The sequence below is a fragment of the Sander vitreus genome, chromosome 21 (genome assembly GCF_031162955.1).
Source record: "Sander vitreus isolate 19-12246 chromosome 21, sanVit1, whole genome shotgun sequence".
NCBI lineage: Eukaryota > Metazoa > Chordata > Actinopteri > Perciformes > Percidae > Sander > Sander vitreus.
This window is the reverse complement of record NC_135875.1, coordinates 3,315,707-3,329,199: the sequence shown is the minus strand read 5'-3', so window position 1 is coordinate 3,329,199 and position 13,493 is coordinate 3,315,707. Positions and strand designations below refer to the sequence as shown.

At 42.1% G+C, this 13,493-nt stretch overlaps 1 protein-coding gene across 1 annotated transcript; it reads right to left on the bottom strand.

The window, feature by feature from the left end:
- Window positions 1-1,625: 1,625 nt before the first annotated feature.
- On the bottom strand, window positions 1,626-12,924 carry LOC144536282 (pre-mRNA splicing regulator USH1G-like). The gene is made up of 4 exons (XM_078279330.1): window positions 12,636-12,924; window positions 5,920-6,364; window positions 3,811-4,631; window positions 1,626-2,167 (listed from the first exon to the last, which is right to left on the bottom strand). Exons 1-3 carry the CDS (start codon window positions 12,797-12,799, stop codon window positions 3,813-3,815), a joined length of 1,428 nt encoding a protein of 475 aa, XP_078135456.1. The 5' UTR covers window positions 12,800-12,924; the 3' UTR covers window positions 1,626-2,167; window positions 3,811-3,812.
- Window positions 12,925-13,493: the final 569 nt, after the last annotated feature.

The following is a 13,493-nucleotide window of genomic DNA, read 5'->3' as shown; positions in this document are numbered from 1 at the left end:
GCAGGATTAGCCAGGAGACTTCTTTTAAACGAGGGCACACTTCCAACTTTGTGTGGAATACCTGCAGAATATGGACATGGAAGTAGTTCTTTTGTAGATTATGGTGAACTAGTGTGTGTTGTAGCAGTGTTTTGCCATTCAGAACTAGCATGCTAGTGCTAGCATGCTACGGTTAGCCACCCCGTTTCGGTTTCGGCTAGTGATGTAGAAAGCCCTGCTGATTTTGAACAGCTCACCCGGAGACTGAAGGCAGGACACATTCAGAAACCGTATCTCACTCAGAACAGCATGGATGGTTTTTTTCCAAGTTTGTATGCGTGTGGAAGCAGCAGAGACACAAAAGAACACCCCAAATCCCAGAAAAAGTGATTTTTTCATAATATGGGCACTTTAAAGAAGTGAAAAGATAAGGTTAACCCTGTCTGGTACAGCTTACACATATGAAAGGACCTAGAATCCCTTTTTGTTGTAATTTTTCCTTGGTTCTGAACTGACAACTATAACTATTGATTGACAGATTGAAACTGTTTTTTTCCTCATGTGAAAATCAATAAAGTTATAAAAAAAGATAAAAAAGGAAAAGAAAGAAAAGTCTTCAGGCTTGATTTAAAAGAACTGAGAGTTGCAACGGATCTGCAGTTTTTTTCTGGGAGTTTGTTCTAGATATGTGGAGCATAAAAAGCCGTTTCTCCGTGTTTGGTTCAGACTCTGGGGACAGAACGCAGGCCTGACCCAGACCACCTGATTGGTCTGGATGCTTCATAATGTAGCAGCACATCAGCGATAAAACATTCAGTTCTTTAGAATCCAGCAGTGGTGGAATGTAACTAAGTACATTTACTCAAGTACTGTACTTAAGTACACATTTGAGGCACATGTACTTTACTTGAGTCTTTTCTTTTCATGCCACTTTCTACTTCTACTCCGCTACATTTCAGAGAGAAATACTGTACTTTTTACTCCACTACATTCTTCTGACAGCTTTAGTTACCAAATTAAGATTTCTGCATACAAAACACATGTCGTTTATAAAATAAGATGTTTTATTATATACTACCCAACACTAAATGGCCTACAAGTCCAGCTGAAATGATAAGACCATTAAACACACAACTATTTGTATTGTTTCCAGTTTATAAAATGAGAGGATTTTTAGGCATGAAGTACTTTTACTTTTAATACTTTGAGTGCATGTTCCTGGTGATACTTACATACTTTTACTTAAGTACCATTTTCAACACAGGACGCAGGACTTAAAGGATCTGACTACTTCTTCCACCGCTGGAAGTCAGCATATATTTTGAAATCAGTTCTTTGAGAGACAGGACGCGAGTGTAAAGACTAAAGAGCTGGAGTGAGAAGGGAACATAAGAGCACCAGGCGGTCTGCCAGCTCCACTTCCATCCTCCCGCAGCCTTGAGCTTGTTGTTTTTATTTATACTAAGCCCTAATCAGCCGTCGGTGTCACTCATTTTGCTGGAGAATGACACGTGAAGGGTGCAAGGGCGGAGCTTATATTCAGTAAACACTGCTCGGTTATATCCAAATATATTCACACACACAAAACGATAATGGTTTTCACTTTATTTTAATAAAAGATAATTATGGTTGTGGTTGTGGGTACATATATTGATTAAAAAACTGATTTTCTTTTTACTAACATAAAATGAACATTCATGCACAGTCATACTCTCACAGAGTTCGCAGACAGACGGACCTTCAGTGAAACCATACACGCCCCGGAGCAACCTGAGATAACAGTGTTATCTAGCACACACTCACATAACCTCACAGTAGCACCCTTTTGTTTCACTTTTGCAGCAGTGTTTGCCGAGTAACAGTCAGTCTGTGGCTATTTGCATCCATAAAATAATAGTCATAAGTCGCCATTGTGTATGTGCCGTTGAGTAAAATAACGTGTTTAAAGTAAGAAAACTGTACAACGAAGACATAATAAACACTATATTCAAAGGGTTAAGTACATTCACTGATACATGAATTAATACAGTATGCAAAGATAACATGTCAGGCTACATTTCACTGGAAAGAAATCCATAAAAAAAAACATGTATCCATGTGTACAGTACGTGGCAAAGCTTTTCCATAAAGCGTTGATAACTTCTTTTCCAAATATCAGTCTGGATAGCGAGCATCAAGTGTGTTTATCCTGTAAATAGATGAGAAAAAAAAGAGTATATATGACTTTCTTGTGATAAAAATGTATAATGAAATACAACATAAGTGTCATGTAGGCCTGCACGATAAATCGTTATAAAATCGTGATCTCCATTCACCCCCGTTCACGATTTAACTTTTAAATGACTTTGATTTTTTTTTAAAACATTGACGTTGACATTAACATGTTTTAATTATGTAAATACATGTTCAAGGAGATCAGATAGAGCCTGTATCAGGGCCATATTTAGTTCAATGTGTTATATGTCACTATTTTTGGTAGCCTACTGTACTTAAATGGCCAGTATGTACTTTATTTTCTTCATTCATTGAAGCCTCTGTGTTTACAGGCTTGTGATGATGCGCAATGTGCTATAGGTGCCAAAAAAATGCCAATTTGTTTTGTTTTGTCATGGTTCATGTGTGCAATAAACATTACACTAAAAAAATCGTGGCAGACAATCGTGATATCAATTCTAAGCTAAAAAATTGTGATTCATATTTCCCCCCGAATCGTGCAGGCCTAGTGACATGGTACTAAAATGATTTACAGGCCTCTCGTTGTAATCATAAGTCGCCACTAGATGGTGACTTTTAGCCGGTAAAAAGGCTCTGCTGTTAACCCACACAGTAGTTCTCAGTTACTCTGGCTGGTTGGAGTTGGGTGGAGCCATGTTCGGAGGAGTTTGCTTTGGTCACTACACTCTATGTACTTAAAAGGAATCATCCAGAGTTAAGTGCAACAAAAGTATGATGAAGTTAGTTTGATGTCAAACATGCCCACATGAGCAAATGGTCTAATCAGCCACATTCAAGGGAAAGATCTTTGTTGGAGAAATATGCAACTGCAGGAGCTTAAAGTCTAATTTATTAGGCACACCTTGGTAAATCTGTGCAGTCGTTTTGGAAGCTGTAGTCCGTGGCTCTCCATTACATTATGCTAGGTGCAGCTAGAGGTGTGCGATATGGAGAAATGATATCATTATATAGTGAATGAAATAAATACATGTTAATAGATGGAATTACCAGATGGGAAAGTCTGCTTTTGAGAGATTCAACAAAGTTAAAGACTAGCTGGTGAACATAGCTGAGCATTTAGCAGCTAAAGAGACAGATATTTCCCTCAGGAGTTGCTACAGACCAAATACGGAGCTAAAAAAGAGACAATATTGGACTTACATTTGTCAGGTGGACAGATAAATGACAGTGTTGCTCTGTGTCAGCTGGATGTGTAAATAGGAAAGTCATATCAACAGGACGTCACACATGGGCCATTTAGTGACTGCCTCACAACCCTGCGGTGAGTCGCCTGATCACTTTTCTAGTTTTTGATTGGGCCCTAATGCCTGGAAACAGAGCCAAGAGGAGGTGCACCAGTCTAGTTTTATCTCAGACCACTTGAATTACAATATGCTGAAAGATTTGATGGAATGGAAGTGCCCACCACAGCTTTAAGGCCATCTACACCCATTTCTATTTTCACACTTCTGTGATGTCTGTCATCTCCACTAAAAGTAATCTACACAACATGCGGATTCATGCAGAAACAGTAGCTTATGTGAGACATCAACGGGTTCTCTGAAAGGAGAGTGGTGCTTCCCATTTAAAACAAAATATAGATTCCTTCACACTGACCTTCAGAGCTCAGTGTCTTCAATGGCCTCTGGTTCATCTATGGTGTCCAGACGTTTCTTGCAGGCATCCAGAAGTTTCTTCCTGGGGCCCAAAGGGATGTGAATGCTAGCGAGGTCCTGATCTGAACAAAGCAGCAGAGCCTCCAGGTCGATCTTCTCCCGCCTGAAGATCGCCATGAACTCACTGAGGCTTTGAGAGGCCAGGAAGGTCTCCAGCGGACTGCTCTCCGGCTCCAAGTCCTCATCCAACCCAACGTCAGTCTCCTCCCAGGGCAACTCCTGAAGGTTTCTTTCTTGCAGGCTCACGGCGCTACCGATACTGTCCTCATCGAAGCTGGGCGAGCGGCGGGGCAGACGTCCTCGTAGACGAACATTGGGTGCCCGGCCCACAGGTTCACTCCCTACTACACTCCCTTCCTCCCGTGCCCCGGTACTAAACATGCCTGCACTCAAATAGTTCCTCCTGAACACCATGGTGCCGAGCCCTGGGCGGTTGAACAGGGAATCGCGTCCGGAGTCGGCACTGATCTCCGAATACGCAGCCTCGTGGAGGCCCGGGTCGCTCATGGCACGGGAGACGCCGTCATCGTCGTCATTGTCAGGGTGGAACATGTCACGGATGTTGAGGCGAGAGCGCTCCTTGGAGTTGGCGTATGTACCCTGTTTGAGAAACATGACGTCGTTGCCGAGCTGCAGGCCGGACAGCGAGCGCACACTTTTCCTCCCGTCCTCATAGATCTTGAACGATCCATCAACCTGCTTCTTCTTCTCCAGCTTCTTCTGTATCTTGGCCTTGCCCTTGGCTGTAGAGAGCAGGGTGGCCTGAGAGGAAAGTATAGACATTAAGAATTATGAAAAACTTTCATTTATTTATTTCATTTAGACCACTGAATGAATAAACCCACATGACTTTAAACAATCACTGTGTTACAACTCAAGTAAAGTCAACGTCTTGCCCCCTTTTCAAGCTGCTCTCTGTTCCACGAGACCTCGGCAGACAATCAAGGGTTTCTTTCATTTGTTTTTCTAAAGAACTGAAACATGATCTTGGAGTTTTATGATTCATTTTCAAAAATAAAATAGTATCTACTACTTTACGAGACAGTAAAATGCGAGAACCTCATTGTTTAGACAAAGAATTGAAAAGCAATTATTTTATTAACGAATAAAGACTACAGATACAATGAGGTTTGGCAAAGAGTCCAAACGACAGACAAAGTTAGTTACTAGCCGACTCTTAAAGAGACAGATATCTCCCCTAAGCAGGTGGAGACCAAACTAGAGCTTTAAAAGGAGAGTGACTTTTCAACTTCCATCAGGTCAGGAACACGACTGATGAAATAAATGCTAGTGTTGCTCCTGTTTGCTAACAAGTCAGCCTGTACAAATTCACCGTTTATACTTATACCCTCGAAAAAGTACTGCACTATTTAATTTGTATATAACCCACGTAAGCGCGAGCCAGGATGTACAGGGCTGCCTCAAGGAGGACGACATATTGTCAAGCGACATATTATAAAGAACGACAAAGTCGGCGTAGGGAAGAGGTCGGGTGGATTGATGGGTCAAATACCACAGAACTTTCACCCAAGAGATCGCTGTTTGCGTCCTGTGTGAAAGCAAAAGTCCACTTATTTTGTTACGTAACATACGTAAGTAACGCCACGAGTAAGTTACGTAAAAAACGTACTTATTTGAACCCAAACCCCAATCTTTTCCTGAACCTAACCAAGTAGTTTTGTTGCCAGGTTCTGCACCGCTCTTACTGTAGGATAACGAAGAAAACTGTGCGCCTAACTTGTTCTAAGATATCATACGAACCGTTGTATGAGGATATGTTTAAAGATTTTTCCATATCAACCTTACGAGGTGAACATCATTGTTGTGTTTACAGGTTATTCTGCTGCTCCCCAGTGGCCAAAAATAGTTAATGCTGGTTTCAAGGAAGGTGCTTGTTAAAACTCTTTTTTCATTATGTTTTGGCAGCTTTTCAGAAAGAGTGATTAAAGAAACTTTCAGCGGTATAATATGTTGAGAACCAAGAGCAAATGGAACAGTAGCTAACCCGGAGGTGATATTCCACTTTAACACAAAGTCAAAGAGCAACCACCTGCGAGTATGGCATGTTGGAGGTGACAGTGTTGAACTTGCTCAGTGTGCTGCCGCTGGCATAGCTAGAAAAGCTGATAGCATCTAAGTTGTCTAAAGCCGCTGACTCCTTCATGAACTTCCTCTCCATATGTTCACGGTGCTTCCTCTGGAGCTTTGCGCAGTCTTTGATGCGGCGCTCGGCGGCTCGAAACGCCCGGTCCTTGAGTTTGTTGACCAACTTTGGGTTGAGGGTGATCTGCTTGGCAGCGATGGAGTCCAGGTAGCGAACACAGTCCATGTGTTCCTTGGTGGCGGCCATGTCCAGCGGTGTGTGGTAGTCGTTGTCCAGACACCACACGTTGGCACCGAAAGCCACCAGGAAGGACAGGCAGTTGTGGTGGCCGTTGGCAGCTGCCAGGTGAAGCGGTGTGTTTCCCCAGATGTCACACCTGTCCGGGTCGCCCCTGGAAGACAGGGGACGAGACAAGTTGCCATGTTACCAGAGTCACACATACAGGAGCACACCAGTGTTCTGCAGGTTTTAGCCAATGTATGTCATGCACAATATCCCTCGTCTTAATTGATACTTTTATTGATCCCCAGAGGGGAAATTAGAATTTTTTCACTCTGTTGTTAGACATTACACACAGGCCTGAAATACACACATGACCAGCCACCAGTCCACCCTTGTACTTTGGTCCATACAGGGAATTTAACCAGCAACCCTCCAGTTGACAACCCAACCCCCCACGGACTGAGCTACTGCCACCATAGATAATCCCAGAACAGGCATACATGTAAGAGTTAGGCTTTGTTCTTTATTCATTTCATTTTTTTAATGAAGTTACTAGTTTATGTTAATCGCTTTTATTTAGATTAGTTTTTTTTTCTGTGATTTCTTTAAAGCTATAGTGCGTAGTTTCTGTCGCCCCCATGAGGAATTCTAAGTAATGACAACAAAACTGTCAGCGCGTCCACATGATACAAGTCTTCTGTGATCGCGCACGCAAAACCTGGAGACACTTGATAGGCTTTTGGCCTCCCTTTGCATATTTTATGTTATTATTAATATTGCTGTGTTAGTGTTCTTTCTTTATGTGCTATTAAATAATTAAAAGGAATGAAATGAACTATATAGACACACCTATCCACGTGTTGTTTTTGTGTGGGATTATTGCCATGGTTTGCTCTCCCCTCAAGATTGAATAACATAGAAGCATTACTTTGTAATGACACAATGGAAGAGTTTAGGTGCAAGAAAGTCTTAATTTGTCTTGATCCCATCTACATTGACCAAGAGAGTAACTCAATGTATGCCCCATTTTCTGTATATGTTTCTAATTTAATCTTCAGCACCAAACAGAGGTTTTCTTACAGAGAAAGATGTGGCACGCTGCAGATTTAACCCAGATTCACTGAGAAACTCAACCTCCGTTTGCTGATGGGAATGACTCAAATGACCAGCAACTATATCAGTTCATCTCCTACAGTGAAAAAGATCCTTAGGTTTAACATGTCATTACTTAAGTTAGGCAATGTAATGGTAACAGCAATGTTTTTTGATCCATCAGAACAAAAATGGGCTCGTTGCATGGGTGGAATACGGACTCCAAATCAAGGCACACTGTAGGGTTTGTGCTAAATGAAAATGCCTTTATTTTACAATATGCATCTGTGGCAATATGAAGTAAAGTGACCAAATAAAGGCATTTTAATTTCGCAGGGGTTTTGCAACCCCAACCCCATTGTCTCTAGAGTGTTTTCCCTTCACGCTCTGTGGTTGTGAGTAAAATGTTCAAAAGGTACGGTATGTGATAATAGGGCAAGCTACATATTACTAATGCTAAAGTGATTAGTCGATTAATTCAATAGACCAAAGACAGAAATGTCACCTGCAATGACTGTGATAAGTGATTAATCGTTTGCAAGACATTTTTGGGGGGTACTACATTTCCGGTTGTGACTTCTCAAATGTGAGGATTTGCTTCTTCTGTCTGTTTGATTTGATTGTAAACTGAATATCTTTGGGTTTTGTACAAAATAAGCAATTTGAAAACGTCATTTTTAGACATTTTTCTGACCTTTTTCAGTCTAAATTGATGATTATGATATATCATTTAATCAAAAACCTTATTGATAAGATTTCCAGAAATTTACGGTGCAATCATGCACGAGTTTTTGCAGTCTTCTTCCACCCTTGTCAAATGACAGTAGCTGAAGTTAATCAGTATAATGATTTGACTCGAGAATGAAATATCACAGAAATATTGCCGTGATATCAGTCAAGCAAGCAATATCAGGACAAACAACAACAACAAACACTGGACTCTAGGTTTTGGTTACATATTGATTATAGTTCACAGACACACAAGCAGCATGGTGACTCTTCCACCATGCACAGGACAGTTTGTATACACGGATGGACTGTGTTTGCATCAAGTCCCTCCTCTTCCTGTTTTGGCCGAGTCCTGATCAATAATTGAAACGCTGCAGGTTAAACAAGACAGAGGTGACTTTGCATTATTTATCCCACACACCAAGAGCCTTTTTTTCTACAGACACCCAGAGACACTGTTACCACACTCTGCACGGTCACCACCTTTATCAGCCTGAACCCTGATTGCACTTCCCGTCAGCAAACCAGGCAGTCTATAATCTGATATTAGAGCCAATCGTTTGTGGTTTATTTTTATGTTCCAGAGCAGCATCATATTTTACTCGTATATATTTCCCCGTCAGCTGAAAGGGCAACGCAGCAGATCATATTCCAAAAGGCACAGGGCAAGAAATGTATCACTGTAGTAACACGAAGGAGGTATCACGCCGAACTGTCTTACATAGTAACACAAGCGTCTGCCGCTCTGCCAGGAGCTCTGACTCAGAGATGATTCAAAAACCTCAAACGGCCACCTGTTTACGAGCAACATATAAGGCTGGGTTAGTCTGGCTATCACCAGACCGAGCTCAATCTTTTAAGATTGAACATTAGTCTGGGGAGTCTGCTCTGTATTTTCTACTGCACAAGAGGCGTGATCAACGGGCATAGTTCAAATGACTCTGGGCACAATTGGATAGTCCTTCGACCAATCAGACCAACGATCTGGGTGACGTAGCAGCAACAGCGGCATCAACGGGTTGCTGCGCTTCGGTGGCCGTCATGTTGAATGTAAACAAGAAGCTGCTCGGTCGCTTCTCTATCGTCATCGTGTTAAACCAGCCAATAGCGCGCCAGGTGGATAAGCCAGTTTGTGATTGGTTCCTGCAGATTTGTAACAGAAGCAGGATAGATAAATGTACAGGTTTCCAGCCTGAGCTGCAGGGTCAAATCAAATCGCCGGCAGATTGGGCTGGGTTTACCCAGTCTAAGGCTGGGTATTAAACTTCCATACTTTCTTTGGTAGTAACTGAAACGTGTCTGTAGCATGAGTAAAAACAACTCAAGTTCAACTCAAATTCCCAACCTCTTAGGGGCCCTTTGGACTAAAAAGTGCTTGTTGAGCCCACAAACTTTCCTGTCCTCTGGTAATAGTTGCCTTCAAGTTCCCATCCCGTACAGGGCACACAGCAGACTGCACATCAAGCTCCATTATTTTCCCAGAGGTCCAGAAACGAACCACTACTATTGGAAGAACATCCTGTTTTTCAGTGTGGATCTGGAAATGTAGGTCTGTTGGTCGGTCCGCCACTTTGATCCAGACTGAAATATCTCAACAACTGCTGGATTTATTGCCATGAAATGTAGTGTAGACATGTATGGTCCCCAGAGGATGATGCAGGAGACTTTGGTGCTCACCTTTCCTCTAGCGCCACCACCAGGGGAAAATATCTATTTGTCCAGTACTTTGGTTTTTGACCAAATCTGTAGTGTTGTCTACGTGATAGGCAGGCATACCCACTATAAGCTCCGTATGCATACTTAAAAATGGCAAAGGATACATGACAACATAGTTTTTTTCTGACAGAACTTCAGCTATTTGTTTTCGCAGATATTGGGTCGAGAGATTTGACAGTATACTGAAAAAACGCAGCAGAACACTGCAGAGAGACTGGTCGTCTTTACTCGCCCCCCAAACCTGCAATCGGAGCAGAGAAAAAATTAACATTGAAGTGTTCCTGTGTTAGTAAATTGATAGTCTATATTGATGACATTTCATTTTCGGGACTGTTAGGTGCCACCCGAAATTCCGCCGGATGTCCGTTACCTTCCTCTTCCTTTGTGTTGGCGTTCTAACCTCTGGTGGATTTGTGAGGACTATGGTTAACTGCTCCTCAGATCTCTGCAGGGTAAATCCAGACAGCTAGCTAGACTATCTGTCCAATCTGAGTTTTCTGTTGCACGACTAAAACTACTTTTGAACGTACACATGTTCCACCAAAACAAGTTCCTTCCTGAGGCTATTTTGCAGAGGCACCGTGGCTCCGTCCGGCGCTTAGCGCCACCCAAGACGATTGTGATTGGTTTAAAGAAATGCCAATAAACCAGAGCAGGTATTTCTCCCATCCCAGAATGCTGTGTGGACTAGCCAGACCCTCCTCCACAGCGCCGTGGAGGAAAGTCTGGCAATGCGAGACTAGTAAATTGACAGTGTAGGTTTAAGGTTGTCCATGAATGAATGCAGCTCCTCAAGACCCAGTACAATTCCTGAGTCTTCTCTCAACTAGGGCGGCAACTAACGATTATTAACATTGTCAAATAATCGGTCGATTATTTTCTAGATTCATCGATTAGTTGTTTGGTCTATAAAATATCAGAAAATGGTGAAAAATGTGGATCAGTGTTTCCCAAAAAAGCCCAAGAGGACGTCCTCAAAGGTCTTGTTTTGTCCACAACTCAAAGATATTCAGTTTACTGTCACAGAGGAGAGAAGACACTAGAACATGTTCACATTTAACAAGCTCCATTCAGAGTGTGACTCAAACCGATTATGAAAATAGTTGGCGGTTTATTTAATAGTTGACAACTAATCAATTAATCTTTGCAGCTCTAAACGAAAGAAAATAAAATGTTCAAACGTTACTGAAAGAAAAAAAACAGCCTATAAAGCGAGATGTATCTCTACTCTTCTCATTTACCTTTTGCTGTGAACTTTGATCTGCAGCTCAGCTCTAGTCGTCAGTCTTTGCTTCATGCCCAGTCTGCACTGCCTCCTCCAGGGACCGTAGTAGGAAGATGTCCTATCCATCACTGTGACCTTTCCCTGTGTCTCCACTTTACTCCTCGCCTTATAAACCTGCCAGCAGCAGCGTGACATACAGCGTTCTACCCTCATTTTAATCTGCTGCCGTAGAGAGAGCAGGCAGTAAATATCACGCTGCTTCGTCTCATGAAGCTTAAACAAAAGACGTCTCAGATACATTAGCTACAACTTATCTCACAGAATATAGACTTACTCCCAAACTCATGAACCTTTTTATTATCATCATCTCAGTTTTCGCTTACTAATACGCAGCAATGCACAAGGCTTTCAGAGCATATCATATCGTTGATCCGCCGCTTGTGAGTTTACAATGGCTTCTATATTGTAACAGAATCAGATTTAGATCATTATACCTGCTGCTCCGGCTCTGGCCTGCTATGTAACGGATTAGCCCCATCTGTGAGATGAAATATATAGTTATCACTCTTCGGCTACATCAGCACACAGTCTTTCTACGACTATAGATTGTTTATGTTTGAGCATTAGGGCATCAAGTGACCTTTTCTCTGTAATCAGGCTGTTAAAATGTAAAGCCCTCCGTCTCCAGCAGCACTGATTACAACAGCGATGGGGGCAGGAACATATGTGGCCCAATGTGTTTATATTCATGCTGATATGAGCCGGCACAGATCACTGAGGTAAAGTAATGTAAAATATATCCTAATAGAGTTTATTTTTGTGAAGCTGGAGGATTCTCGAGAGTTTATAACTGTACATTTTATACGAACAAACAGCAAAGTGGGGCCATAGTACGTCTTCATCTTTCTGTGTACAGAATAGTCAGCTCTGACTTGATTATAGTTTGTCTCAAGTTAAATAAGCTATTTAAAGCTTGCTTCTTAAAATAAGTGAGTTTGTATAGATTGAACAAGTTAAAACCAACTTAGGCTCTTGCCATTGAACTTTCACTTTTGACAAAATGGTCAAAATAATAGAATACAAAATAAACTAAAACTGTACATCTCCTGGAGAGTTTATATATAGGTGATAACAAGCTGTTTTATATGAACAAACAGCAAACTGGGGACATGACGGCTCTTCTTGTGAAAAAAAAAAAACATTTTAACATCTTACTGTTTACAGAATAGTCAACTCTGACTTGGTTTGTTTAAAGTTTCAAAATGAAAGCCTTCTTAAAATAAGGGAGGATTTTAATTGAACAAGGGATGAATCCATTTAGGCTAGTTTCCAGTAAACTTTCACTTAAAGAAAAAAATAATAGCATGAATATATATATTTTTTAAACTGTCAAAATATTGTCACAGGAGAGAATAAGTCTCCCTAGAAAGAACGAAAAAAAAAATAAGAAAGAAAGACTAACGTTAGCTAGTAATCTTAAAATAAGTGAGTTTTTTTGGATTGAAGAAGGGAAAATCAACTTAGGCTATTTCCATTAGCCTAACTAGCTATAGAAACAGACAGGTGAATTATTTTAGCCCCACTGGAAGCTTTCACGGTGACTCCGGTCAGCCGATGAAATGAAACAAGTTGTGGATGATTTAACTGTCTGGTGAGAGGGACGGATGCTCGGACTCACCCTCTCGCCACTATGAGCCGGAGCGCCTCCAGGTTGCCGTGGTACGCGGCCCATAAGGTCGGTGTCATCCCATCCTCATCCGGGCCGTTCAGCTCCTTCCGTGTGGCCTCCTTCAGCACGTCCAGGTAGCCGTCCCTGGCCGCCCGGTGGTACCGGTCGTTCATGGCGGCGCCCTCGGCTTCTGCAGCCCCGGCTCACTCTCAGTTTGATTCCATGGAGGTTTCTGGAGGGTTTGCATCGGTATTTAGGCAACTTTCTGTCCGGGTCGCGGCGGGTCCGGACGGGCGGACGGCCTGGAGAGGCACTGAGCGTGCTGACAGGCTGGTTGCTAGGGGACGAAAACGAGGGCGCAGGTTGTCATGACGGGGCGGGGCTATGACGGTGAGACACCGCCCCTTTCAGAATATAAGCGTTCAAAAATTGAATTACAATCCAGAACAGTGTTGTATAAAACAACAGAATATAGAACAGAGCAGAGGCTTTAGCGTTTGAAACAGTAGGCTTACAAAAGAAAACAGTAGAGTGCAGTAGGCTACTGTAGACCATTGAACTCACTGGCATAAGACCAAATAGAAGTATGGCGGCCCTGAAGTGCAAAACACAACAGCATTTTTACCCGATTAGGTGAGTAGGAAAAAAAGAGCGTAAAATGCAAAACTAAACTGAGAAACCTCAGAACACAATCAAAGATAATATTAGGCCTACTGCTCAGACATTTGACGAGTAGGCTAGGAAGTGAGACTGTGTTGCATTAGAAGATCCTTTATATTTATCCGTTATATAGTAAATGGGATGAAACATGCAAAAACTAGTGGTACACACACACACACACACAAACACACACACACACACACACAC

Coding starts and splice junctions, on each gene's coding strand:
- LOC144536282 (XM_078279330.1), bottom strand. CDS start 12,799: ATGAACGACCGGTACCACCGGGCGGCCAGGGACGGCTACCTGGACGTG. Junction 6,365..12,635: donor CGGCTCATAGTGGCGAGAGG/GTGAGTCCGAGC, acceptor CCTGTCTTCCAG/GGGCGACCCGGACAGGTGTG. Junction 4,632..5,919: donor CCAACATGCCATACTCGCAG/GTGGTTGCTCTT, acceptor CTTTCCTCTCAG/GCCACCCTGCTCTCTACAGC.